Source organism: Malassezia restricta, chromosome III (genome assembly GCF_003290485.1).
Source record: "Malassezia restricta chromosome III, complete sequence".
Classification (NCBI taxonomy): domain Eukaryota; kingdom Fungi; phylum Basidiomycota; class Malasseziomycetes; order Malasseziales; family Malasseziaceae; genus Malassezia; species Malassezia restricta.
In genome coordinates, this window is record NC_040195.1 from 981795 (window position 1) to 1008634 (window position 26840).

At 58.4% G+C, this 26840-nt stretch overlaps 13 protein-coding genes across 13 annotated transcripts; 5 read left to right on the plus strand and 8 right to left on the minus strand.

Annotated features, from left to right (window-relative positions):
- Nucleotides 1-59: 59 nt before the first annotated feature.
- On the plus strand, nucleotides 60-4049 carry MRET_2236 (DNA topoisomerase II; the record flags this gene model as incomplete). The annotated part of the gene is made up of 1 exon (XM_027628863.1): nucleotides 60-4049. One exon carries the CDS (start codon nucleotides 60-62, stop codon nucleotides 4047-4049), a length of 3990 nt encoding a protein of 1329 aa, XP_027484389.1.
- A 21-nt stretch (nucleotides 4050-4070) lies between these two features.
- Nucleotides 4071-4997, minus strand: MRET_2237 (3-hydroxyisobutyryl-CoA hydrolase; the record flags this gene model as incomplete). The annotated part of the gene is made up of 2 exons (XM_027628864.1): nucleotides 4071-4204; nucleotides 4238-4997. 2 exons carry the CDS (start codon nucleotides 4995-4997, stop codon nucleotides 4071-4073), a joined length of 894 nt encoding a protein of 297 aa, XP_027484390.1.
- Nucleotides 4998-5086: 89 nt separating this feature from the next.
- MRET_2238 (uncharacterized protein) lies at nucleotides 5087-6796 on the minus strand (the record flags this gene model as incomplete). The annotated part of the gene is made up of 1 exon (XM_027628865.1): nucleotides 5087-6796. One exon carries the CDS (start codon nucleotides 6794-6796, stop codon nucleotides 5087-5089), a length of 1710 nt encoding a protein of 569 aa, XP_027484546.1.
- Nucleotides 6797-6832: 36 nt separating this feature from the next.
- On the minus strand, nucleotides 6833-10087 carry MRET_2239 (phosphatidylinositol glycan, class O; the record flags this gene model as incomplete). The annotated part of the gene is made up of 1 exon (XM_027628866.1): nucleotides 6833-10087. One exon carries the CDS (start codon nucleotides 10085-10087, stop codon nucleotides 6833-6835), a length of 3255 nt encoding a protein of 1084 aa, XP_027484547.1.
- Nucleotides 10088-10182: 95 nt separating this feature from the next.
- Nucleotides 10183-11445, plus strand: MRET_2240 (COP9 signalosome complex subunit 12; the record flags this gene model as incomplete). The annotated part of the gene is made up of 1 exon (XM_027628867.1): nucleotides 10183-11445. One exon carries the CDS (start codon nucleotides 10183-10185, stop codon nucleotides 11443-11445), a length of 1263 nt encoding a protein of 420 aa, XP_027484284.1.
- MRET_2241 (DNA polymerase delta subunit 2) lies at nucleotides 11442-12749 on the minus strand (the record flags this gene model as incomplete). The annotated part of the gene is made up of 1 exon (XM_027628868.1): nucleotides 11442-12749. One exon carries the CDS (start codon nucleotides 12747-12749, stop codon nucleotides 11442-11444), a length of 1308 nt encoding a protein of 435 aa, XP_027484067.1.
- Nucleotides 12750-12784: 35 nt separating this feature from the next.
- On the minus strand, nucleotides 12785-14947 carry MRET_2242 (tRNA-dihydrouridine synthase 3; the record flags this gene model as incomplete). The annotated part of the gene is made up of 1 exon (XM_027628869.1): nucleotides 12785-14947. The coding sequence occupies one exon, from the start codon at nucleotides 14945-14947 to the stop codon at nucleotides 12785-12787; it is 2163 nt and encodes a 720-aa protein (XP_027484530.1).
- A 124-nt stretch (nucleotides 14948-15071) lies between these two features.
- Nucleotides 15072-17210, plus strand: MRET_2243 (methionyl-tRNA synthetase; the record flags this gene model as incomplete). The annotated part of the gene is made up of 1 exon (XM_027628870.1): nucleotides 15072-17210. The coding sequence occupies one exon, from the start codon at nucleotides 15072-15074 to the stop codon at nucleotides 17208-17210; it is 2139 nt and encodes a 712-aa protein (XP_027484529.1).
- Nucleotides 17211-17266: 56 nt separating this feature from the next.
- Nucleotides 17267-17773, plus strand: MRET_2244 (protein phosphatase inhibitor 2 (IPP-2); the record flags this gene model as incomplete). Its single annotated transcript, XM_027628871.1, has 1 exon — nucleotides 17267-17773. The coding sequence occupies one exon, from the start codon at nucleotides 17267-17269 to the stop codon at nucleotides 17771-17773; it is 507 nt and encodes a 168-aa protein (XP_027484757.1).
- A 1-nt stretch (nucleotide 17774) lies between these two features.
- Nucleotides 17775-21626, minus strand: MRET_2245 (lysophospholipid hydrolase; the record flags this gene model as incomplete). The annotated part of the gene is made up of 1 exon (XM_027628872.1): nucleotides 17775-21626. The coding sequence occupies one exon, from the start codon at nucleotides 21624-21626 to the stop codon at nucleotides 17775-17777; it is 3852 nt and encodes a 1283-aa protein (XP_027484756.1).
- A 192-nt stretch (nucleotides 21627-21818) lies between these two features.
- MRET_2246 (glutamine synthetase) lies at nucleotides 21819-22886 on the minus strand (the record flags this gene model as incomplete). Its single annotated transcript, XM_027628873.1, has 1 exon — nucleotides 21819-22886. One exon carries the CDS (start codon nucleotides 22884-22886, stop codon nucleotides 21819-21821), a length of 1068 nt encoding a protein of 355 aa, XP_027484759.1.
- A 487-nt stretch (nucleotides 22887-23373) lies between these two features.
- MRET_2247 (protein phosphatase 4 regulatory subunit 3) lies at nucleotides 23374-25785 on the plus strand (the record flags this gene model as incomplete). The annotated part of the gene is made up of 1 exon (XM_027628874.1): nucleotides 23374-25785. One exon carries the CDS (start codon nucleotides 23374-23376, stop codon nucleotides 25783-25785), a length of 2412 nt encoding a protein of 803 aa, XP_027484758.1.
- A 14-nt stretch (nucleotides 25786-25799) lies between these two features.
- Nucleotides 25800-26733, minus strand: MRET_2248 (YEATS domain protein 4; the record flags this gene model as incomplete). The annotated part of the gene is made up of 2 exons (XM_027628875.1): nucleotides 25800-26371; nucleotides 26397-26733. The coding sequence occupies 2 exons, from the start codon at nucleotides 26731-26733 to the stop codon at nucleotides 25800-25802; spliced, it is 909 nt and encodes a 302-aa protein (XP_027484784.1).
- Nucleotides 26734-26840: the final 107 nt, after the last annotated feature.

Here is a 26840-nt window from a genome sequence, read left to right on the forward strand (position 1 = left end):
CAACCCTCCGTTGTACACGACATCGTCCACGGCCCTTCTTCTTGGCACCTGTCCACGCCATGGCGGAGTCAACGGCAGCGCCTCGATCCGCGCCCAAGTCGGCGTCGGAAACGTACCAAAAGTTGAGCCAGCTTGAGCATGTTCTCAGGCGTCCGGATACGTATATTGGTAGTGTCGAGCGGCGCACCGAGACCATGTGGGTCTACGATGCCGCCAAAGAGCGCATGGCATACCGCGATACAAGTTACGTTCCGGGCTTTTACAAGATCTTTGATGAGATTCTTGTGAATGCAGCAGACAACAAGGTGCGTGATCCCACGATGGACACGCTCAAGGTGACAATCGATAAGGAAGCTGGCACAATTTCTATATGGAACAATGGTCAGGGTATTCCTATCGAAGTTCACGAAAAAGAGCAGGTGTATATTCCCGAGCTCATTTTCGGAAACTTGCTCACATCATCGAATTACGACGATGACGAGGCCAAAATCACAGGTGGCCGTAACGGCTTCGGTGCAAAACTCACCAACATTTATTCCACAGAGTTTATCGTCGAGACCGCTGACAAGCAGCATGAGCTGAAATACAAACAAGTGTTCAGCAAGCACATGCACGAGAAGGATAAGCCCAAGATCACGAAAAACTCGCGCAAAGAAGAGTATACATGCATCACCTTCAAGCCAGACCTGTCGCTATTCCACATGGACTCCATCGACGCGGATACCGAAGCTTTGCTAATGAAGCGTGTGTATGATATGGCTGGTACAGTTCACGGCACAAAGGTCTTCCTCAACGGCGAGCGTCTCAAGATTCGCAACTTTAAGCAGTACATGGAAATGTACGTTCAGGCAATCCAGGAGATCAGCGGCGTACCCAAAGGCGAGACGGATGAGACCGAGAATGGCGTGCCTGCGCCTCGTCCCACGATTGTGTTTGACTCGTCCGAAGACCATGGCCGCCTCTGGGAAGTGGGTTTTGCTGTGTCGGACGGTACGGCACGACAGGTCTCGTTTGTGAACAACATTGCCACAATCAAGGGTGGTAAGCACGTCGACCACGTTGAACAGCAGATTGTCAACCGCATCATGGAACATGTCCAAAAAGGCAAAAAAGGTTCTGCTGTTAAGACCAACCAGATCCGTCAGCAGCTTTGGATCTTTGTCAATTGTCAGATTGTCAATCCCACATTTGATAGTCAGACAAAGGAGACACTCACTCTTAAGCCGTCAGCCTTTGGCTCCAAGTGGGTTATGCCAGAAGATTTCGCACGCAAAGTGCTCAAATCAGGTGTCATCGACAATGTGCAGTCCATTGCCCAGTTTTACCAAGACCGACAGCTTCAAACCACTGATGGGCGCAAGCGATCTCGAGTATCAGTCACAAAGCTGGAAGATGCGAACTGGGCGGGCACCAAGCGCAGCAGCGAATGCACGCTGATTCTCACCGAAGGTGACTCGGCCAAGGCACTGGCTGTGTCAGGTCTGAGTGAGGTGGGCCGTGATGCATATGGTGTATTCCCCTTGCGCGGAAAGTTGCTCAATGTGCGTGAGGCAACGCACGACCAAATCATGAAGAACACCGAAATCAAGAACATCAAAGAGATCCTGGGCCTGCAGCACGGTAAGGTTTATTCGTCGGTTGATGGACTGCGATACGGTAGTTTGATGATCATGACGGATCAGGACTTTGATGGCTCACACATCAAGGGCCTGATTATTAACTACCTCGATCACTTCTATCCATCCTTACTTAAGATTCCCAATTTCCTTGTCGAGTTTATTACACCGATCATCAAGGCTACCAAAGGTAGGGAGGTCAAGTCTTTCTTCACGATACCCGAATATGAGCAATGGAAGGAAAGCAGTGAAGGTGGTCGCGGATGGACGATCAAGTACTACAAGGGTTTGGGTACGTCCAAGGCGGAAGATATGAAGAACTATTTCCGCGACATGGATACGCACATGCTGTCGTTCGATACCATCCGCCCTGTAGATCACGACCTAGTTGATCTGGCTTTTAACAAGAAAAAGGCCGACGACCGTAAAGAATGGCTCCGTCAATTCGTACCCGGAACGTACTTAGACCATCGCATCCGGAACATTCCTATCTCTGACTTTATCAACAAGGAACTGATTCTTTTTTCGATGGCTGACAATATCCGCTCGATTCCCAGTGTTGTGGATGGCCTAAAACCGGGACAGCGCAAGGTTCTGTTTGGTTGCTTTAAGCGCAATCTCAAGACAGAAATCAAGGTCCAGCAGCTTCAGGGTTATGTGTCAGAGCATACGGCGTATCACCATGGTGATCAGAGTTTGGTCATGACTATTGTCGGCCTTGCGCAGGACTACTGCGGCAGTAACAACGTGAACTTGCTGCTGCCCAACGGTCAGTTTGGTACTCGAAGCATGGGCGGTAAGGATGCAGCTAGTGCACGTTACATTTTCACGGCAGTGCCACGCATTACGCGTCTGATGTTCCATCCGAAAGATGACGACCTCCTCAACTACCTGGATGACGATGGTCAGAGTATTGAGCCGGAGTGGTACGTTCCTGTTGTACCGCATGTGTTGCTCAATGGTGCTGAGGGAATAGGTACGGGCTGGAGTACCTTTGTACCAAACTACAATCCCCGAGACGTGGTGGAAAATCTGCGCCGCCGCATGGCTGGTGAAGAGTACGTGCCCATGACGCCATGGTATCGTGGCTTTGTCGGTACGATTGAGCATTCAGCGGCAGATCGATTCCGTGTTTTGGGCAATGCAACTCAGCTGGATGAGCGAACGTGGGAAATCACAGAGCTTCCCGTGCGCGTATGGACCTCGTCCTACAAGGAATGGCTCGAAGAGCGTGTGGTGGGTAGCGACAAGACGCCATCAACACTGCGTGAATACAAAGAATATCACACGGATACGACTGTGCACTTTGTCGTGGAACTCAACTCGCGCGGAGAGGAAGAAATTGCACGTGTGGGCCCCGAGGCATTCTTCAAGCTCTCTACGGTTATTAGTACCGGTAACATGGTCCTATTCAATCCTGAGGGCAAGATTAAAAAGTACGCCTCGCCTCTCGAAATTCTCGATGACTTTTACTTCTTGCGCTTAGGTTTCTACCAGCGTCGGAAGGAGCACCTGGTCGACCAGCTCAAGCTTGTGTATGATCGACTCTCGAACCAGGCTCGGTTTGTCAGTATGATCATTTCCAAGGAGCTAAGTGTGTCAAACAGAAAGAAAGCAGACATCATGGACGAGTTGCGTCAGCTCAACTTCCAAGCCTTCCCCAAGGTGGAGGCCAAGACGAAGAGTGTGGCAGACGAGGCCGTCGAAGATCAAGATGAGCTGGACGAGCCCACCGGCACAACTACTGACTTTGACTATTTGTTGAGCATGTCCATCTATTCTCTGACAAGGGAGCGCGTTGAGCGTCTGCTCAAGGAGCGTGACGAAACGGAGACGCAACTCAAGATTCTTCTTGGCCGCTCGCCACAAAACCTGTGGGACGAAGACTTGACGGCCTTCCTAGAGGAGTGGGATGCCAAGATAGCAGAGGACGCTCGACTCGCTTCGATGACCACAACGAAGGTCATTTCTGCACCGAAGCGTCGTCGTGCACCTCCAAAGCCCAAGAAGGAAGAAGGCCAGGCGTCGCCCACGAAAAAGACAGCTCCCAAGAAGGAAGCCCCCAAGAAAGAGGCCGCACCAGTGCCCCCGCCGCCTACAGAGGCACCTGTGCCATCCCCATTGAAGCATGAACGCGTGAATGACGATGAAGACGAGCTTGCACTGCCACCACCCAAGACGACCAAGACAGCCTCCAAAGCCAAGGCGACACCCAAAGCCAAGGCCCCCGCCAAATCACGAGCCAAATCCACATCAGCTTCTCCACCTCCGCCACCATCGCGTCGAGCTACGAGCAGTCGTGCAGCAGCCAAGGCACGCCCAACGTATGCACTCGACTCAGATGACGAACCACAGGATGATCCGAATGACGATAGTGTGGCATGGGACGGCATGGAAGAAGAGGACGACAGCGACGAAGACTACTACCGCTAAGAAAGATTATATGCTGCTGTCTTACTCGTTCTTGAACGCAGGCTTGCGCTTTTCAGTGAACGCTGTCATACCCTCCTTCTGGTCGTGCGTCGAGAACAAGGACTGGAACAGGCGGCGCTCGAGACGAATACCCTCGGCAAGCGTGAGTTCGTAGGCTAGAAATCAGTTAGTGTCACACACATACGTACATGCATTGACGGCCTCCTTGGCGGCTTGGACGGAAATCTGACTCTTCTTTGCAATCTTGCTGGCGACGTTGACGGCTTCGTCCACGACGCTGCCCTCGCGGACAACGCGCGATACGAGACCAGCGGCCTCGGCCTCATCGGCGGTGAGATTGCGACCCGTCAGCACGATTTCCATCGTGCGACTCTTACCGATGGCACGTGTCAGACGCTGCGTACCACCTGCACCAGGGATCACACCGAGGTTAATCTCAGGCTGACCAAACACAGCCGTAGGTGAGGCCAGGACGATATCGGTCATCATGGCAAGTTCGCAGCCGCCGCCAAGAGCGTAGCCATTCACAGCCGAAATGATGGGCTTGCGAACCTGCGTAAGCTTACTCCAATGACCCAAGAAATTGGCCTTGTACGTCTCAGAAAAGTTCTTGTCCTTCATCTCTTTGATGTCGGCGCCGGCCGCGAAGGCCTTCTCGCTGCCTGTCACGACGATGGCGCTGATGCTGGGATCTTCATCAGCGGCATCAGCGGCATGGTTCAGTTCGTGGAAAAGCTGTGAGTTTAGTGCGTTGAGAGCCTTAGGACGGTTCAATTGTACGAGACGCACACCGTCCTTGGGCGTGCTGACTTGAATGCACGTGTAGTCCGTGCCGTTAGCGACAGGTGAGAAGCGCGGCAGCGACGTGGAAAGCATGGCACGCGACGAGAGCGGCACTGCCGCCGAGCGCGATGCCACAGCACGAAGTCCAGAACGAAGAGCAAACATGTCGACTAGCTACAGGTGTAAGAGACCAAGGTGCGCCGATACGGACCGAAGAGGGCCGTGCATGCGGGGCGAATCTATTCGGCCGAGTTTCATGTCGTGGCGGGCGGAGCCGCTGCGCCGCGTACGGGGGCCAAGCCGCCGTGCTGGAGACCGGCACGTGAACCGACCACGCGACGCTTTCGTTTCTTAATGGCGTCTCGGTGTAGTTGGCGGTAGGTCTGGGTAAGGTCAGATCGCTTAGATAGCCAGCGTTCGTGAATCTCTTCGTCCGTATCCACTTTCCAAAACGGTGCTGAGCCGCGTTGAAATAAAGCAGGTAGCAAGCTCGGTGTACCCGAAGCAAGCGTAAAAGGTGTCGTAAATGGTGGGACACGCATAGTATGGACCGGCGTCGGGGCTGGTGCCGGTGCTTGTGCTTGTTCTGGTGCAGTATTTGAAGCGCCTAGAATACCAGCCACTGCATCATCGTCTTCGGCCATATCGTGTTCATCGACTAACGAGCCAAAAAGCGCAAGAGAGCCAGAGTCCTCCGTGGGCTGGAACATATCCTTAAGGCTTTCCATGTGCACTTTTTCTGATGGTTGAGATGCTTCGGTCGTGATGCCAGACGCATTATAAGTTACGTCTTTTGCGTTACGATCATCTGACAAGTTTACACTCGTAGGCTCCGGCTCATCAGCTTGACTTTCTCCAAACAAATTCTTTACCACATCCAAAGCTAATTTCTTCTCGTCTTTTGGATGCACGGGCACATGTTCAGTCTCTTCATACCCATCAGAAAATTCATCATCATCCAGAAGATTAGTACGGAGAATGGGCTGGGATTTCGACGCTGGTGGCTCGTCCGCTTCATTCCACCAAGAGTCAGTTTGTGACGTTGGTGGTGCATCAAACAAATCGGTGGATGCATCCTCTTTTTTCCACCACTGATCATCTTTCGACGTTTCAGGGGCATCAAACAACTCATCGGGAACTTCTTCGTTCTGTTCAAATAGGGTCGTGGGTAGCTCATCTTCAAGAGGCTCGTCAATGGAGGTCGCAACAAGTGCTGTAGGTCTCTCTCGTGGACCCTTTTCGGTGGCAACACAATGGTCATGTGCATCTAGCGCTTGCCACTCACGAGCCTCGTCATCCCAATGCCATCGAAGCTGCGCTTCGTCGTCCTGTGGAAGGGCTTCAAAAATGCGTCCAGACAAGTGCTCGCGTTGATACCGAGTTGGATCTAATGTAAGACGCGGCGCACGATGCGGGGCGTGTCGCTTATGTACCTCAGCATCTGCAGGTCTGGGGATCGGTCGTGACGGTCGCATAAGCATAGGCCTGATCAAATGTCCAGCTGGCGTAACTTTCCAGCCCCATTCACCATTTTGCACACGTTCTAGCGTAACTGGTCGCATATTATGGGCTTCCATCCCAATCCATGGCCGTTTTCGTAGGCGCCGTCTCTGCCGGTCCATCTCCTTACTCTGCATGTCACCTGCTCCGAGCTTGGCTCGCTCTGTCGCCATCCGCTCGTGCCACGGGGGTTTCGCTTCTCCCACACGAATTTTGGCACCTTTCCACACGGCACCACTCAAAGTATTCATACATTTGGCGAGCTGCTGAGGAGTCGTTTGCAGCGTCGCAAAGGCATACGGCCGGCGCTGTCCCACACCATTAAGGTACGAATCCTCCAACCCAACAATGTCCAGTACTTTTCCATATGTCGAAAGACGTTCTCGCAAAGCGTCCTGCGAGAATTGCGGCGTAAGGCCGGAGATGTGCAGACGCTTTGTGATGGGTATCGAAGCCTCTGACATGCTGCTAGAAAAGGGGCAATGCACTCCACTTTTTTTCTATGTGTACAACGTGCCAAAGGCCTTGGCTGTGCGTGCAGCAATCCACCAAGCGACAGCCACAGCGCCTAGCAGAGCTACGTCTGTAATCAAGAGACCCAGTCCAGCCATCATGTATCGCGGAACCCAGATCTTGAATAGCATGAGATGACGACGGAAGAACCATGCCCACAAGGCTGCGGACCATGTCAACACACCCACGTACAAGAGCAGTCCCAGAGCAGAGCGCAGGATGTCTCCTGGCAATCGCATGGGCCGCACATGACCCGTCTCTTCTTGTTGTACCTTGGCACGGGTAGGAGCAACGTTCCACAGTGTAAGTAATACGACGCCAAAGGCAGGCAGGATACTCAGTGGGCCAAATGCATTCAGCACGACAAAGAGCGGTGACCATGGGTACGTAACAACAGGGAATCCCACGAATGCGACGCGCCACTGGATGGCTGTAAATGTCGCTTGGTGACCTGTGCTAAAGAAGGCGACAAAGCCAAGAAGACCAATACACACAATTTCGAGGAGGGACGGGGCGTGAGATGGCGAGGCAGAGAGGTCCTTGGCATTTGGCATCTTGGAGGCTGCCAGCAATCGTGCATCACGCTCGGAGTCACCCAGCTCAGCTATCAGGACCATGGCAAGAAAGCAAGCGGATAGAGCCAGTTGGCCCATGGGCTGAGAAAGTAAGAACAATAGGGAGAAAGCGAGTGATGTGAAAAGCAAAAAGGCTGCGCCAAAGGTATTGCCAAAGCCGAGAAGTGCGACTTTCGGCGGCGCGTCGCGTTTTTGCGTCGGCTCACGAAGCACGGAGAGACTCAGTGGAGACAGGTACCAGTACCACGCACCCGCCACGAGCAGGAAGAGAACAGCACGTGCCGTCCAGATTTTGATGACCAGGAACGTTGACCGCGTTGCTTCGTCCAGTTGCTCGAGTCCATGAACCCAATCGGCGAGCCAAAATCCAGATGAGCCCAGCAAAGCTGGTCGAATGATCCATGTGAGCAGTGTCGATGCCGAGCTGAGATGCGCATGACTTGGCTTAAGAATTCGGCGCAGGATATCTGCCATAGCAAACGCAAAGAGGTACGCGGCAGCAAGCGCATAGGGGCTATTCGTCGCAGGGCCGGAAAGAGCGTAAGCGGGATTGTCAGCAAACTTCGTAGTGGCTTGGTACGCATAGAATGAGGGGGCACAGTACGGTGCCTGCTCTTCACGACAAACGCGGCTCATACCAGCGAAGCGCAGCAGAAGCAAGGCCAGGATGGATATGATGGGAATTTGCTGCTGCCACCGCGTCAGAGGTGCACCAAGGCCCATCCATGCACGTACTACCAGTACCAAACACACCATTCCCAGAGTGATACGATCTTCCCACATGGTGAAACTGTTGCTGGCAAAGAGCAATGCATGTCCGAGCACAAGGACACAAGCCACCGTATTCGATATGACAGAGCGCATCGAAGGCGTCGAGAAAGCATCTAGGACCATGTTGCCAGGCCACATCTGCCACATGAGTGTGCATGCGACGCCCAAAGCCACGCCGCCTACGAGGCTTTCAAGCACAGAGATGCGTGTGATCATGGCCATGGCAACGCCTGTCGTAATGCCGTACCAGCAACCGTAAAAAGCGTTACGCCACACAAGGTGGGACAGGGCTTCCATGGTACTGCGCTTTGAAAGGCGCCACAAGAGCCATATAACACCAATTGAGCACGTGAGGATGGACATACCGAGCACCATGCGTGCGTAGTCAAACTGAGCCCATACTCGCTGTGCACGATCCAATGCAAGGCGGACGAAAGTTAAGTAAGCTTCAGCAGTAGCTCGGGCGTGTTCCAAGGACGCGCGCTCGGCAAGTCGAGCATCTGCTGTGAGGGCGCTGCGCCACGCCTGATCAAGTTCAGCGGCGAAGGGAGAGAGGTCTGTCGACTGCTGAGCATAGGCGTCCAAGTAGGTCTTGACCTGACGTGCATTGATGCGCAATGCACGGAGCAGGCGAGACGCAGGTGCATGCAGCGCATCCTTCTCAGAAGCAAAGACCTCCGGTATAATGGCACCCAAGCTGTTGAAGGGAATCGGCACACCAAGGAGAAGAGACAGAGTCGGTACGAGATCAATTTGTGGGAGCGAGCGATGAAGCTGATTCGGCAGCATCGAGAATGGCTGGAATGCCGGAGTCAGTGTCTGCGAGCGCAATAGAGCAGCCACATCTGTATTGTTGGACAGGGGCGTCTTGGAACGACGCGAGTCAAATGGCTTGTTCGCATACATCCACAAGGCACTGCCGACTTCGAGCTCTGAGTCACCACCGTGGTCGCCCGTCGCGTCCATGCCGTGATCGCCGAGGAACACGAAGAGGGTATCGTCTCGGAGTTTGCTGAGAACGCGCTGGAGTATGTCGTCCATCTGCTCGAGCTTAGGCGGCATGCGCGCATGAGCTGGGCCGAATCGGTGGCCCACATGATCTACGCCGAGCGAATGCGCCACTATAAGTGACCAATCATCGCGGTCCATCGTGTCGAGCATATGTACTTCGACGCCAGCATCGACTGTATCCAGGTCTTCGACATTGAATGACGAATAAGGATGGGTGTCGTCAAACAAGTCAGCAAAGACCATCTGCCACGTATCGTCGCCGACAAATGATAGACGCTTGGAAGCACGCTGACGCATCTGTGCAATCCATGTGTCTTCGTTGATGCGTCCAGCGCCGCCAAAGTTGGCGCCTGCCTCGATAAAGGTCGGTAGCGAACCGGTCGTGAGGCCTTTGAGGCGCTGGAGCGTTGTAGTCGGTGGATGAGCCACGAAGTGCGCGAGGAACGATGCGTACGGGGTAGCATTCGCACGCATAGCGGGTGTGCGTATGTGATTATGCATGAAAGCATTGGGGGTAAATGCGTCAGATGCCTGTGCCTCCGCCACAAAGTCGTAGCGCAGGGCATCGACGATCCACAGCACCACACGCTGGAAGCGCGGAGGAAGCGTGCATTCTCCATGCTTTTCAAGCAGCTCGTCCCAAGCGCGCAAGGCTGTCTCGTTGCCTTGTGCCGCGGAGCTGGGCGGTCGCGGTGCGTGCCAAACGGCCACCGCCGGCTTCGAACAGTTCGACGCGGCATTCAGCTCCACACGCTGCAGTAAGAAGCCACTCGTGAACAGGAACAGACCCACGATGTGCAGCATGGCTACGACGCTCAGTATGCCAAGCACGCGTGCGAACGGTGCGCGCGCCGCCTTGGCAGCCCCATCGCTCTTGGAGGCCATACGCCAACACGTTGCTAGGCGTACGCGCGTCATTTTGTCTTTCGGCCGAGTCCACGTAGGGGTCGAGGGGCGTGGGCTCACGGCGCTTGTCGGTGATGCACAGCGTAGCTGAGCTGGGGCGCTGCGTGTCGGAAGGTGCGGCGCGTCAGGATGGGCGTGCGATAGCGCGTGTGTTTTCGCTGCACTCTAGCAGTGTGCGCCGCGTCATGGCGACTGTCGCGGACCCGTCGGTGCCGGTCGTGCATGCGTTGCTGTACGCTTCTCGCGTGCCGTCAGGATGGAGTGATGTGTGTGAATTGTATGTGCGGTGTGGCGCGCTGCTTTTTGGACCAAGCTCGCGTTCACGCAAGCCTGCTGAGTCGTGGCACCTGGCTGCCGAAGCTTTACAAGCATCGGCTAGCGCCTTTTTGCGTCTGTTTGCTGCGCTCACACCCGGACGGTGGGCGATACCCGTGCTGCGTGCACTGCTCAGAGACTTGCGATGGGTGTCAAAGTGCGCGGATGACGCGAGCAATGCAGCATCGCGCGATTCGCGTGCCTCGCATGCCCACCTGGAAGAGTGCGCACGCATCCTAAACAAGGGCTTTACGGCCTGCATCGCTGACCGCCATCCTGTGCTGGAAGAGAGCAAGAAATGGGGCACATATGCCATGGTCAGCCTCGTTTTTGCCACATACTTCCAGCTGCGATCTATTTCGCTGTGCAAAAACATTGTGCGCGCGCTGGGCGCCGGCGACCTGCCACCCCTCAGCGCGTTTCCTCGGGCACAGATGGTCACGTTTCGCTACTACATGGGGCGTCTCGCCTTGCTGGACGAGGATTATGGGCGTGCAGAGGCTGAGCTCTCTTCCGCCTTGGCCTACACGCCGCGGCATGCAGCAAAGCAGCTGGAGCGCATCCTTGTGTATCTCACGCCCGTGCGTGTGCTACAAGCGCAGCATCCGACCTTTCTCGCATCGTATCCCCGTCTCGAGGCGACTTATGGCCCGCTGATACAGGCCTGCGAACGTGGTGATGTTCGTGCATTTGATGCGGCGCTGAATGAGACTCGGCGTGAGCAAAGTCTTGTTCGCTTGGGCGTGTACCTGGCTTGGGAGCACGCACGAGACGTGTGTATTACGCGGCTCATACGGCGCGTTTGGCGCCAAGAGGGCAGCTCGACGCGGACGCGATTGGCGCCGATCGCCTCGGCGCTCCAGTGGCTCGATGGCGCATCGGATGCTTCGGGCGCCGAGTGGCTGGTCGCCACCCAAATCGCGCGTGGGCGAATCAAGGGGTATATAGCACATGAGCGCCAGATGGTCGTCCTGAGCGCGTCGGATCCATTTCCGCACGCGGCGCTCACGATGCTGTCTTAGGTATGAAAGGACATGACATGGGGCTCCAGTGTCTCGGTATCGAGCACGACCACCTCGTGCGTGCGTGCGAATGATGGGACAAGGATGAGTCGGACGTTGTGTACGAGCTTGGTAGCATAAGCGTCCTGGTTGCCGATGATGTAGAGGTCAGGTGCGGCACGGATCACAAGTGCATCGGTGGCTTTGAATGGGTAGCACCACAGCGTGTCTGGCGCCGTCGGCGCGATGTGTGACCATTCGAGCGTAGATGCGGCCATGTTCAGTGCTGCGTCTGTCGTCTGTGCCTCATCAGGCAAATACTTGAGCAGGTCGTGTATGTTTTGCCCGCTTGTCGCGAGAATGCGTCGTCCATGCACGCTGAACCACGTAGGATTGGTGCACAGATGCAGGGTATCGTGCACGGAGGAGCGGGGAAGGAGCGTTCGAAGGAGCGGCTGTTGCGGCAAGGCAGCACTGCATGGATCCTGAGCGCCGGGCATGACCACCACAGCACGAAGAGACTCACACAACTGAGCCAGCAGCGGATCCATGTATGCAAACGGATTCGGCTCCTGATGCTTGGGATCCACCACATGTTCCCACGCCGCGCGCTGGACTGAGTCGCCCGCTAGGACCAGACTCGAGATGCGTCTGGTTTCATCGCGTGACGAGGCGTCCAATTCGCCCGTGAGCCATTCGACGAGCAGTTCGCGCGCCAGGTCATTCTTCGGATCAGCCTCACCTGCACGAAGGCCACTGGCCAAGACGATGCGGCCGCCCGTGACCGTCGTAGGAGCGGCATCCGGCGGGGGCAGTCCAGGAAAGTAGACGTGGCGCACCTCCAAGTCGCCATCGGGCGTCTCGATGCCGACGATGCTAGCCACAACGCCCGTGACGCACTTGTGCGCTAAGTCCGAGCCTGGTCGAATGGCCTCGCCAACGAGACGCACGCGTCCACTTTGGTCCTCAAAAAACAGCTCGTCGTGCTCCGTGTCGACATAACTCGTGCGGGGTGGGGGCGGCGGAAGCGACAGGTCGCGTGCGATGTCTTGCAGCACATCTGGCTTGCGCCGAAGGGCGGAGAAGAACGTACCGGTGACCACACACACCTGCCGCGGTGGGATATCAAGGAGTCGATCGACGTACGCGGCTGACGCGTGGCGCTCCATGGCGGCTTCCTTGGCGCGCTTGCGCAGGACAGCGAGGCGAAAGTCGTACATCTGTGCATATTGGCGTCCGAATGAGCGCTCTGACGGCGGTACACGCAGCGCGTCTGAGAGGGCCGGCAGCGCGTCGAACGACGCGTCCGGACGATGATGGGCCATGGACAAGCAGGTATCGGTGGTCTATTTCCACGTGACTATCCTTGTTGGTCCTGCGCCTCGTAGGCATTCGAGCGGTGCTTGGGCGTAAAGTGCCAGTGCGGCGGAGCAGGACCCAGAAACATTTCAGAGATGCGCACCCAGTCGCTGGCACTAGGGCTGCTGAGCAGGGATTCGAGCGCGTCGCGGCCATGATACGGTGGGGGCCGGTCGTTCATGCGCACAGGCACGTGCTCCAGCAGGCCGATCGGCACGTACCGGTGCGTGAACGACAGCATCTCACATAGGAAGCGGCGCGTCGTATTCACGCCCTGTGTGTCCGCACCCCAATGGGTGAGGCCATACGAGGCATACTGCCGGATCATGTCCAAACGCTCGCGACTGCTTATATCCCAATCACGACGCTCCTTGATCTCGGTAAAGATCCACGGTCGGATCAGGGCGCCGCGAGCGATCATCGTGCCGTCCACGCGCGCATTCTCGATGTGGTCGTAGTAATCGCGCCATCCGTACACATCGCCGTTGCCGTAGACGGGCACGGGTACCATTTCCGGCTCGTCGGCATGCTTTGTGTCCTCGTTCCACGTCCGCACCGCATCATGCAGCGCGTCGACACACGTGCGAATGTACGACCAGTCAGCATCGTTCTTGTACCGCTGTTTGCGGGAGCGCCCGTGCAGTGTCATGGCCCCGACGCCCCACTCGGTCTGAGCGCGGCTGAAGATCTTGTGGGCTGTGGGCTTGGACGATGTGCCTGTGCGCAACTTGATGGTCAGAGGAATCTCACCTAGTGCCTCGGACATGCCACGCACGATGCGGCCCAGCTTCGTGGCATGGTCCAAGAGAGCCGAGCCCGCACCTTTATTGTATACGAGGTCGATCGGGCATCCACAGTTGACATCCACAAAGTCGAGGCCTGGGCCAACTTGGCGCGCCAAAACTTCGGCCGCCGGCACGAGATACTCGGGCTTGGCACCACAGATCTGGGTACCAAAAATACGCTCGCCTTCCCAGCGACGCACCAAGCTCCACTCTGACGCCTGGCCCTGCAAGAACGATTCGGCCATGCCCATCTCGCCACAGTGAATGTCGGATCCAAACGACGCACACAGCCGACGAAAAGGCAAGTTGCCCGTGGTGGTGAGGGGCGCCAAGTACAGCTCGCCCTTCCAAGAGAGACGGCGCTTTTCACAGGGGCGGATCCGCGCCGTGTCGGCCGCAGAATCATCGGCATTCCGCATGGCATCTTCACAGGCCTCGAGGGAGGCAGTTGGATCCGCCAGTAGGCGCTCACGATCATAGTTTATGCGCAGCGGACCTTTGCCGAGATCGGTGTGTGCCACCTCCGATGCGGGCATGTGAGACATGGCATCCGCTTCGCGACGCAGGGCCGCCGTGATAAAAGGCGCTTTTTCATAGACGTACTTGCGCGAACGAAGCTGGCGCGCGACATCTCCAGGCAGCCAATTGATTTGGTCCGAGTGCGGATTCGACTCGTTTCGGCGGCCTGCACGAGCGAGCCATGCGTTGTGCCGTGGCACATCCTGCACGAGCTCGAGACCCGTGCCTAGTGTGCCTTGGGCATCGGCACCACACACTCGGGCAGATGCACTGATCCGACGGACATGCGCACCGAGGAAGCGGCACTTCCATCCCATCGGACATGCGCCGCGTTCGTGGAAGTAAGCGCAGTGTGTGCCTGTCACAATGGACCGCTGCACGGCGTCGTCGGTATCGGCGGGCTGTGTGTCCCCTCGTTCGAGGGCCAATGCGTGTTCATAGAGTGTATTCAGGTGCGCATCGCGTTCAGCGGGTGAGAGGCTCAGTATATTCTCGCCATGCGGCGGTGGTGGCGGAACGAGTATGTCGCGCTCCTTGTGCTCCAGATACGCGCACAGATCATGCGTGAATTTGCATGTATCACCAAATTTGCACGTATTCCCGACAGCCATATGTGGACACAGTGCCATGTGGTCATCTGTACGTGCAAAGGTTCGGCCCTTATTTTGACCGCGAGCGCGTTTGCGGGGCTTGTCCTGATCGCCTTCGTCAGCACGATCGAGCGCTTCAGGCGTAGGGTCAGCGGCCGGCGGCGCAGGAGCAGGCGCCTCTCCGCCTGCCAGCGACTCGCTTCTCGCAGGCCATGCAGGGCGAATAAACTCTGCCTTGATGGGGGCAATCCCAGGCTGGTACTCGACCATCCAGGCCAGGCAGTGTCAGCACACGAGTCGGCGTAGCTTTTTTTGCTCTGCCACGTGACGCCACAGGTGGAGTCAGACGTCGTCGTCAGACACCTACTGCGACTTTTCTTCTCGACGAATTGTGATGGCGACGCCGTTCCCTCGCGTGCCCGCACAACCGGAGGGGCATGAGCGCCATGTGCGTGAGAGTGTCCTGATGAAAGTGACGAACGAGTCGCATCCTGACAAGATCCTTCCGCGAGACAACGAAGAAAATGTGTTGGTGACGTCAGCGCTACCGTACGTGAACAATGTGCCGCACCTAGGCAACATTATTGGATCGACGCTATCGGCGGATGTGTACGCGCGGTATTCGCGTACGCAGAACCGCAACACCCTGTACATTTGTGGTACCGATGAGTACGGTACGGCGACAGAGACCAAAGCGTTAGAAGAGGGTGTCTCGCCGCAGGCGCTGTGTGACAAGTACCATGCGCTGCATGCCCAGGTGTATGAATGGTTCCAGATTGGTTTTGATTACTTTGGACGTACGTCGACGCCGAAGCAGACGGATATTGCGCAGGACATATTCCTCAAGCTCTATGACAACCAGTATCTGGAAGAGCACACGATGCGCCAACTGTACTGTGGCACCTGTGAGCGATTCCTGGCGGACCGCTACGTGAATGGTATCTGTCCGAAGTGTGACTATGACGACGCACGTGGTGATCAGTGCGACAAGTGCGGACAGCTGCTCGATGCGATCGAGCTCAAAGAGCCCAAGTGCAAGCTGTGCAAGGGCACGCCACAGGAGCGTGAGTCGAAGCACATGTTCCTCCGTATCGATACGCTACAGCCCCAGACGGAGGCATGGGTGTCGGAGATGTCGAAGAAGGGCCACTGGTCGTCGAATGGCACGTTTATTACCGAGTCGTGGTTCAAAGAGGGTCTGCGTCCGTTTTCGCTGAGTCGTGACCTCAAATGGGGTGTGCCTGTGCCGCTGAAGGGATACGAAGACAAGGTGTTGTATGTATGGTTTGATGCGCCGATTGGCTATCCGAGTATCACGGCGAACTACACGAGCGACTGGGAGAAGTGGTGGAAGAACCCTGAGCAGGTGCGCCTGTTCCAGTTCATGGGCAAGGACAATGTGCGATTCCACACGGTCATTTTCCCGTCGTGCCTGATCGGCACGAAGGACAAGTGGACGCTCCTGCACCACATCAACACGGCCGAGTACCTCCAGTACGAGGGCGGCAAGTTTTCCAAGTCGCGGAATATTGGCGTGTTTGGCGACAGGGCGAAGGACATTGGCGTGTCGCCGAGCGTGTGGCGCTACTACTTGCTCTCGACGCGGCCCGAGTCGTCGGATAGCCAGTTTGTGTGGCACGACTTTGTGACGCGGAACAACTCGGAGCTGCTCAAGAACCTGGGCAACTTTGTGAACCGTATCATGACCTTTATGAAGAAGTACGAGGCGCGCCTTCCGCCGGTGCCGGAAGGTACGTTGCTGCGGACGGATGCGCCGCTTCCGGCGACGAGTGACGGCACGCCGTGGGGCGATCTTGTGGCCAAGTTTGTGGCGGATGTCAACGCGATCCTGGCCAAGTACACGGAGTATATGGATGTCGGAAAGATGCGTGCGGGTCTGATGACCATGATGGAGCTCTCTGCGCGTGGCAATCTGCTGCTGTCCGATGCCGGTCTCGATAACACGCTGTTTTCCGAGCACCGCGACCGGTGTGACGCGGTGATTCTGCTGGCCACGAACCTGATCTGGGTGCTGACGGCGCTCGTGCATCCGTTCATGCCCGCGACGAGTGACGATATGCTGGCGCAGCTGAATGCGCCGCCACGTGCGCTGCCCAAGGACCATGCGTTTGCGCTGGATCTGCTGCCTGGCCACATGGTCGGGAAGGCGGCGCACCTGTTCAAGAACATCGACGAGAAGCAGGCGGCGGCGTGGAAAGCGCAGTTCGGTGGTGACAGTTCAGCGGAGGAAGAGAAGCCGGCGATGAGCAAGAAGCAGGCGGCGAAGGCGCGCAAGGCGGCGGAGAAGGCCAAGGCGGCGGCCATGCCGCAGACGCCCGAGGTGCTAGCGCTGGATGCGCGTGTCAAGGAGCAGGGCGAGAAAGTCCGCGCGCTCAAGGCGGCGGCCGATGTGCCGCAGGCCGAGGTGGACACGGCGTTGCAGACGCTGCTTTCGCTCAAGACCGAGCTGCAATCGGCGGTGGATGCGGCGCTCGCCCAGCAGGCGGCGTCTGTGCAGCTGTCGACGGCGTAGATAGGCGCCCTCCGTAGGTGGAGGTAGAGTGTGTCACATTGGTGCTGCGGACCATCATGACGGAGCGTGTGCCACGGGAGCCGGTGCGTACGTCGGAGGCGCCGCAGCCGCGTGGTATTTTGAAGAATGCCGGTCGGCGAGGCAGCGCGAGTCGTCATCTGCAGTGGGACGAGCACAATTTGCAGGAGAATGAGGACGAGCGGGAGAGCCAGACGTTTATGAAGATTGACGAGCCGAAGACGCCGTTTGTGCACAGTGCGAGTGTGCCGCCGATGGACGAGGAGGGCTTTGACTTGAATGATGCGGTGGCGTCGAAGGAGGCGACGCACGCGAACACGCTGGCGAATGCGCGGGCGACGGAGCGTGCGGAGGAGCTGGTGCACATGGTGCAGTCGTCGGACGTACCGGTCGACTTGGGCGTCGTCCGTGAGCGCTACGAGGCGGAGCAGGCGCACCATGCGGCCTTTTCGGAGAAGCGGCACCAGCACTATGGCAACGAGGCTGCGGCCCTCAAGAGGCGGCCGCCGCCGGAGGAGGAGGAGGAGGAGGAGGACGAAGCGTAGACTAGATGCTATTTCGGCGTGCGCGCAGACCGCGCTCGGCAGACTTGGTCGCGGTCGGGAAGCCGCGGGCATGCGTCGGGAGGCGGCCGTCGGCCTGCCACTTGGCGAGCGCCTGGATAGCGACGTTGTAGCCAGCCATGAGGATTTCGGTGTACCGCCCGAACTCGAGGGTGCCGTACTGCTCGACGGGCATGCGCAGGTAGAGGCATGCCTCGTTAGCCTTGGCGGACTCGAGCATTTTGACGGACGTCGTGTACGTGAGGCGCGTCTGGATATCAGGAATGCTGGGGATCATGCGCATGTTGCTGAAGGGGTTGAAGCGGTTCAGCAGGACCCACCAGCCCGAGAGGGTATCGCCGTAGCTCTGGGAGGTGGTGTCGTCGATGCTGCTGACGTCGATGGCAATCACGGTGCGCGCGCCCATCGCGAGCATGATCGAGACAGGCAAGTTGTCCGTGTAGCCGCCGTCCACGAGCATGTCGCCGTCGTCGATCATCGGCGGCACAAGTCCCGCGAGCGTCATACTCGCCCGAATGTAGCGCCACGCATACCCACTGAGATGCACCTCCATCCGACTCCACGTAATGTTCGTCGTGTTGCAAAAGTACGGCAGCCACATGTCCTCGATGTGCGTGTCCGAGAAGCACTTGAAGATGCCGCGGTTGAATTCGTGGCCGGTCGTGTACGAGACGAGCGGGTACGTCAAGTCGGTCACAAAGCGCCACAGCGACGCCATGCGGCCGGCAAAGCGCTTCGCGCGGCCGTGGCTCGAGACCGCCGCGCCGTCCCGCGCGTACAAGCCACCGACAAAGGAGCCGATCGACGTGCCGCCGACCAGGTCGATCGGGATCCCGAGCTCCTCGAGCGCACGGAGCACGCCGATGTGCGCACATCCACGCGCGCCGCCGCCGCCCAGCACGAGGCCGATCGAATGGCCACACAGCCGGCGCGCGAGGCGCGCCATGTCGGAGAGGTGCGCCGGCCGCGCGCCCCGCGGCTGCGGCGCATGCGATGTGCGCGCGATGCGCGTCTTGAGCTGCTGCGTCCACGTCCGAATCGCCTCGACAGGCGTCGGATCGCGCATGACGCGCATCCGCGGCGCCTTGATGCCCGGCATCTCGACGTGGTGGTGCGCACTGACCCACGGACGCGGCTTGAGCCATTCGCGCGTCGTTCCCGGCGACACGCTGCGTTCAGAGTGCAGGAGAACCAGCTCCTTGCGGGCCGTCGTCTTGATGGTCAGGAGAAGGCGCTCCAGCTCACCGGCATGTGGATCGTCACCCAGCCCGACGAGCAAGATGCAGTCGGCCTGGCGCACGGCCGTCGCAGCCCACGACGACGACGCAGGCGTGTCGACCATGTACAGCACGAGGCGGTAGTGCTGCTCCTGGTCCGCCAGCCACCCGGCCAGCTTGAGCTTGCCCATCCGCGAAAACGCATGCCGGCCAAGCTCGCGGATCACCGTGCTCTGTCGCAGGACCACGACAGGCTCCGCGAGCACGGTCGTGCAGGCGGCCTGCAGCTGCTGCGTAAAGGCGGCAATCGGCACATCGGACGATGTCGGGAGGACCGCCACCGTCTTGAAGTTGTGCGTGCTCTGTCCCCGCCCGATCGTCGTGGCCAAGTGCGGTGGCAGCGCCATGCGCCGCGCCGTCTCACGCATGTCCATGTCCGTGCGCATGCGCCGCGCGAGGATCCGCGATATTTGGATCGTGATCGGTGGATGCCACAGAGCCAGCGCGTGGAAGAGCGTCATGGGCATGCGTGCGAGCTCCGAGTCGCGAATTGAGTGCATCGTCACCGTGCGCGGACTCCTTGTGATGACCTCGACTTCGCCCACGCTGTCGCCCTGGCTGTACTCGCCGACAACCTCGCGAGCTGCCCCGCCCTGCTCCTGCAGCGCACGAAGCCGGCCGCTAATCACGACGTACAGACTGTCGCCGACATCGCCCTCACGGTACAGCACTTGGCCAGCGCCTACATGCACCCAGTCCAGCGACGCATCAATGTGCAGGATCAGCGGCGGCAGCAGACTGAGCAGGCGCTTCGACAGCGTGAACAGCGCATTCGGCCGGCGCTCGACCCACCGTTCGAGCGCCTTGACTGGCAGCAGACCCACATAGGTATCGGTGCGCGCGACGATATCCACAAAGCTCGGCACGCCCAGCAGGCTCGAGAGGTAGCCGGCAATGCCGCCGCGCTCCACGGAAAACAGGCACTGGGCGGCATGCTCCTCCGTCTGCGCGATACGCATGTCCAGCACGCCGTCAATCACGTAAAACAGCCCGGCATCCGTCTGGCCCGCCCGAGCGAGGACACTGCCCGCATGGAACAGACGCAGCTCCACGCCGCTTTCCTCGGCCGGCAGCGCAGACGTTGCGCTCGCGTCGTCCGCGACAGGCGGCGCGCTAGACGACAGCGTCGGCACATCGAGGCGCGAGAGATTCGTGTACGCAGCCAGAGGTCCGCGCTGCGACGAGAGAAAGGGACTCGCGAGTGGCACGGGCACATCAGGTATAATGGCCTCAGTGAGGCCGACGCTCTGGACGATGCAATGCATGACCTCGTCACGCAGGTCAAGCGCGTCGCGTGGAATGTGGCCCGTAAGCGACTCGTCGGACGTGTAGCGCACAGGCACATCAGAGACGAGGGGCTCGTCCAGCACACCGACCATGCTGTGCAGATCGCCAGGCCCGACGGCTTGGTACACATGCGGCAAGGGCCACTCGAGGTGCGGCGCAGATGCGCGTGGACGCAGATCCGCCACGCTCGGGCGCGAAAGCGGGTAAAAGCGGCGGCACAGCTGCTCAAGCGCCGCAGGCTCATAGTACTTGTCCGGAAGAAACGTGCGGGCCGACTCATTGATCGCGCGCTCCGTCTGCATGACATAGTACGTGAGGCCAAGGTACTGGTGCGCTGTGAGGAACGTGACGCGCGAAAGACGCGTCAGAATGACCTGCACAATGTGGGACGCAGCGCTGGGATACTTGGCCGTGAGGTGCCGGAATCCCTCAGCGGGGATCGCGGCCAGCGTGGTATCTTGGGTAGCACGAGCGCGTGTGCCCGACTGCGAGAATGGGCGCGACTCGCTCGGAGCCCCCAGCACTTCGCCCGTGTCAGCGTGGCAGCTGGAGAGGGGCGGCACATCGGTATCGTCCTGCTCGACATGCTCGGTAAAGAGCCGCAGGATCGTGAAGAGCGAGCTGAGCGTGCCGCCGCGCCGGACCTCGTTCACGAGTTGGTATTCAGGCACAGCATCTGAGTGGGGAATGTGCGCAAAGACCTGGACGTGTCCCTCAATGACGATGTAGAAGGACGTTTCTGCACTGAGCTCGATCTCGTCGCCGGCCAACAGGCGGCGGGTCTGGAGGTAACGCGTGAGTTCATGAAACACAGGTCGCTCAAGGAAGCCAAACACACGGATCGCTTGCAGAAACTCGTCAAGGTAGGAGTTGAACGATGCACGGTCGTCATAGTCATGCGTCTCAGGCGCCTCCTCCGACGGCAGGTCGGCCGGATGAATCTTGCGGATCGGCGCCTCGCGGACATATTCATACCGATTCCAATGGCGATAGCGCAGCCATAGAATGACGAGCGACGTCACGCACACGCACCATAGCACCAGCACGGGAAATGTCACCTTGACCGTCATGCTATAGTGCAAGATGCGGTACACAGCACTCGGCACCGTGATCGACAGGAAATGCAGGGCCCATCGCGCCATGCGCAGCAATGCCAGCATAATGCCCAGTAAGCCCTGCGCAAGCTGCGTGATGGGCGTCGCAGGCACGGGCGGCATGCCCCGGATCACGTCGCCCTCCATGATCAAAGGTGACGTACCTCCGTCGTCCATCGTGGCAAGCTCCACACAGGCCTGGCCCCGGCCCCAGCGCACGGTCACCACGTGATAAAAAAGCTTCATGGTACACTACAGAGGTTATGATCAAGTAGGTGAAAAACAGGGTCGAGCAAGTCGATCGTGTATCTTACAAAAACACTTTTTGTGGCAGCGCAGGCGCACAAACACATGTGTGATCGCGCCAATTTACGGCGTGAGGCATACGGTCTCGGCAATAATGCCCGTAACACGGTAGGGGTCAATGTTGGACGCCGGACGACGGTCCTCAAGGTAACCGTAGCCCTGTGCCGCCACATGGCGAGGAATGCGGATCGAGGCGCCGCGGTTGGCCACACCAGCCGAGAACTTGCCAATGTGACCCGTCTCGTGACGGCCCGTGAGACGCATATCATTGTCCTCACCGTACACAGCAATGTGCTCCTGGTGGCGCTTGCCGAGGCGCTCAATGGCAGCCTCGATGGCCTTCATACCACCCTCTTTGCGCATCGCCAGCGTCGAGAAGTTGGTGTGGCAGCCAGCGCCGTTCCACTCACCCGGCACAGCCTTAGGGTGCATCGACACATTCACACCCCATTCCTCTGCGATACGATAGAGCAGGTAGCGGGCCATCGTGAGGTGGTCACCCATCTCAATGCCCTCGCAAGGACCAACCTGGAACTCCCACTGCGATGGCATCACTTCAGCGTTGATGCCCGAGTGGTTGATACCGGCGTATAGGCATGCACGGTAGTGAGCCTCGACAATATCACGACCCACGACACGGCCAGAGCCGACACCGCAGTAGTACGGACCTTGCGGTCCGGGGAAACCGCCCTCAGGCCAGCCATACGGACGGCCATCAACGCCCATAAGCGAGTACTCCTGCTCAATACCGAACCAGCATTGCTCGTCCTTGCACTGCTCAAAGATCTTCGCGGCGTTGTGGCGGTAGTTGGCCTTGTTCGGTGTGCCATCATTGTTGTAGCACTCGGCCAGAACGAGCACATTGTCGCCGCCACGGAAGGGATCAGGGAAGTACGCCACGGGGCGGAGGTACACGTCCGAGTTGTCACCAGGAGCTTGGCCCGTCGACGAACCGTCAAAGTTCCACTCCTTGAGGTCCGAGAGCGACCGAATGGGACCGTTACACGTGGTAGTCTTGGCGCGCGGCATGCCCGCGGCATCGAGCCACACGTACTCGGCTGCAATCTTGCCGTTCTGAGGCAGGCTAAGGTACGGAGACAGCAGCGAGTTGTTCTTGGTAAATTTGCTCATGGTGGCAGGGACAACGGAAGTGGTACAGGATACCGGGGCAACGATCAGAAAAAAAAAATCCTGTGCTTAACTACTCCTGGCCCTCGGTCGCTCTCGGCCACCACCGTATGCGTCTCGAGGCACTGCAGCGTCTTGTGGCAAACCAACGACCAGATTCGATAAGTCTTTTTGAACTGATTGGTCCGAATTACATATGTATTTCAAATATACCCCCCTTATCATGACACCGCAGATAAGCCTGACAGGGCGAGTCACACGGCGCCTTGGCACCCTCACAGGGCCGCTCGTCCCACAGACATGCCCGATGTCCTATGTTTCACGTGACATGGACCACACGGCCGGGGGGTCGAGGTTGCAGCGCCGAGGCGCATAGGCCGCGTCCAATGAAGCACTCTTTTTTAATTGATCAGCCACACGCAACGCGTGCGCTTGGTGGTTGCACTGTGGGGTCGTGATCTGAGCCCTCCTTGTGCGCGCAGAGGCAAGCATGTGTGGTCATCGTGAGGCGGCCACGTCGCCCACGGATCACGAGAAACAAGGCACGGCTGATGAAGCAGCTGTGCCACTGTCGCTGTCGTCCACGACCTCTCGCGGCGCGTATCACCAGTGTGGGTCAGGTCGACGCGTCAAGCTGTACGTCCTGGAGCACCAGGCATGGGCCGACCGTGGGACGGGGTACTGTGCGAGTGTGTATGACCAGGACAGAGGCGAGGCGTTGCTGGTGGTGCGCAAAGAAGAATGCTGTGAGTCGCTGGGTGAGGTGGCGGACGCGGCGGCGACACCGGACTCGTCTGGACCGGAATATATGGTGGTCGTGAGTGAGTCGCTTGAAACGGACGACTATCTTCTCCATGCGCCTGTGATCAAGGAAGACGTGTACCAGCGGCAGCACGACACGCTGATGGTGTGGACAGACCTGGAGGGTCAGGACATGGCGCTCTCGTTCCAGGAGCTGGAGGGCTGCCATGAGATTTGGGGCTTTGTGACTGAGGTGCAACAGCATTTTGCTATAAGCCAGGGCCTTGACTTTGAGAAGCAGGAGCCGCTGCCGCCTTTTGATCTGCCTGCGCCTACGCCTTCGGCCCTGCCATCGATCCGGGACAAGCTGCATGAATCGTCGCTGCACAGCTCAGCGATGCGCGAGAACATCGTCGAGTGGCTTTTGCGCGAAGAATATGTGCGGAAGCTGGTGCCGCTGTTTGAGCAGGCGGAAGCCCTGCAAGACATGTCGTCATTGCACGCTTTGTACGGGATCATGCAGACGCTCTTCACGATCAACGACAATCTGATCACAGAGTACGTGCTGCAGGACCACGACGTGTACTTTGCTGTGGCAGGCATGCTGGAGTACCGCCCTGATGCCCCGAAAGAGGCGCACCGCGCGTACCTACGTGACGAGTCGCGCTTCCACCAGATCATCGAGTTTGATGATCCGTCGATCGTATCCAAAATCAAGGAGACGTTTCGACTCATATACCTCAAAGATGTCATGCTCGTGAGCTTTATGGACGAGGCGATGCTAGCGATGCTCAACTCGCTGCTGTTCTTCTACCAGAATGACATTGTACACTACTGCCTCCACAGCGAGCGTGTGTGGGAACAGATCCGCCGTGTATTTTATCAAGATAATCGCACGTGGGACGTGATCCTCTTTCTCCAGCAGCTGTGCCACATGTCTCGTCAGCTGCAGCTCACGAGCCGCGTGAGTTTGATACGCAGCCTCGTCGAGGCCGGTATCCTCGATATGGTCTCGTATGCTCTCACCCAGCCGGATACGTGCCATGCCGCAACAGACATACTCATGATCATGATCGAGTTCGACGCGTCGTGCGTGCGGACGCATATCCTGAACACGTGTCCCAGCGACATGGACGCACGCTCGCCCTTGTTCCATACCCTCGTGCGTGTATTCCACGAGACTCACGATACCGGGCTGTGCGGCCAGATGAACGAGGCTTGGCGTTTGCTCATGGATGCGAACATCGACGGCATGGGCATGTTGGCTCATCAGGACGACTTGGACGCGTATCTCGCCTGGATGTTTCAGGGACCCATCCAGGATCTGTTTGCGCCGCTATACCAGGTCCCCCGACTCTCGACCCTCGCATGGGACGAGCCGCTGTCGCTCAGCTCGCACGACCAGATGCTGTATCTTCACCTGTGTGACCTGTGGTGCTGTGTCATGACGCAGCACCCCCATCGCAGTCGACACTATGTGCTGGCATCCGATGCGTGCAGCCACATTGGCTCGCTGCTGCATGTGCGTGATAAACACATGCGCCTCGCTGCCCTGCGTGTGCTGCGTGCCTATGCCGCGAGCCAGGACCTGGATCTGTATCAGCACCTCATTGATACCCAGGTGCTGGGGCACGTGTTGGCCCTGCTCCAGCGCGAAGCGCCCCGCGACAACCTTGTATCGTCGGCGTGCCAGAGTGTGTTGGAGCAGCTGCGGAAGGACCAGGCTCATCCTGTGCTCCAGCACCTGATACAGACGTATGCCAGCATGTTGTATCAGCTGCGCATGAATGTCACGTCGCATGCGTGCATCACTGCTTTGATCGTGCAGTGTGAGCGACAGCGACATGCGCCGCCAACCACTGCATCGACGACTACGCCGCCGCCGACCGCCTCGTCTGACGGTGATCATCATGACGACGCCTACTTTGCTGACGAGGAGGAGGCTCCGGCTCCCCATGTGTCAGGCACCGAGCCTTTTCCCGCACTTGTTCGTCGACGAAAACTGGGTGACGACGAGGTCGACGACGATGACGTCTTGGAACGTGTGGCGAAACGCAAATCGATATCCCACGAGCCTTTGGCTCGAATGGAACGCCATGCCGAGGCATCTCCCTCCCCGCGTGCTGTCATGGCTGACGAGCCGGCCGGAGAACGTACATAGAACCTTGGGTATATCTATGGAGGCACTGTCTCGAGCTTCGCTAGACGTGCACGACCTTCGCGCACGAGCTTTTCTAGATGGATGAGCCTGCTCCGGTCGGCTTCGAGCTGCTGCACGGCATGCGAGCGTGCCAGGTCGAGGCGGTCCGCCTCGGCTCGCTGCGCTTCGAGACTTAGAGCGTCCAGAATTTGGCCCGTCGGTGTGTGCACGACGTGCGCTTGCGTCTCGCCAGTCGATGCATCTGCCTCCGCAAACGACGCGGACGACGTGGCCGGCCAGGGCGTGGGTGGATGCGCTAGCAAAATCTCGTAGAAGGACTCCAGAGGCTCAGGAAAGACAATTTCTTCATACTGCCACGAGTGCACGACAGGAGGTAGCGCTGGTGCTGCTGGTGCTTCTGCCGACGGCCCGGGCTCAGCAGCAGGCACCGGCGGCAAAGACGCCGGGCCGGACCATGGGTGGAGTTTGAGGTGATGCAGCACGGTCAGCGGCTTTTCGCCCGCTTCAGGCACGAAAAAGATTTTGATCTGCACCTCAAACTCGCCCCACCCCGTTTCAGTCACACTGAAGGGCGAGCGATCGACATCTGGTGTGAGTGCGTGTGTACGTACTTCGTGTCGGCTGAGCATAGGTATCGTGGAGTCGGAACTGCACGCGCTTGATAAAGTAAGATAGGTCATCCTTGCCGCCAATGGCGGCATGCAAGTCCAGTTCACTATCGCGCAGGCGCGTGCCAATCGTGCTTGTGTCGTTCAACTCGCCATGCGCCCCCGGATGCGTGGGAATGGGTGCGAGAGGCGCACTGGCGGCACTGCGAACAGCAATCGTCCAGCGGTGCGTGTGGTCTGGCGGCGCACACAGCTTCTCTGCAGGCGTGAGAGGCGTAGACGTCGATCCAATCAGGATCGGACGCGAGATAGCTAGCCCTCGCACGCGCTTCGTCGACATGGCCCAGGACAGCCCTCGAGACGGCGCGGCTCGTGCGTGTCGGTGTGTGGAGGCCACGCGGCCTACGGCACGTGTCGCATGGCGGTACGACCGTGCAGACGGCCTTG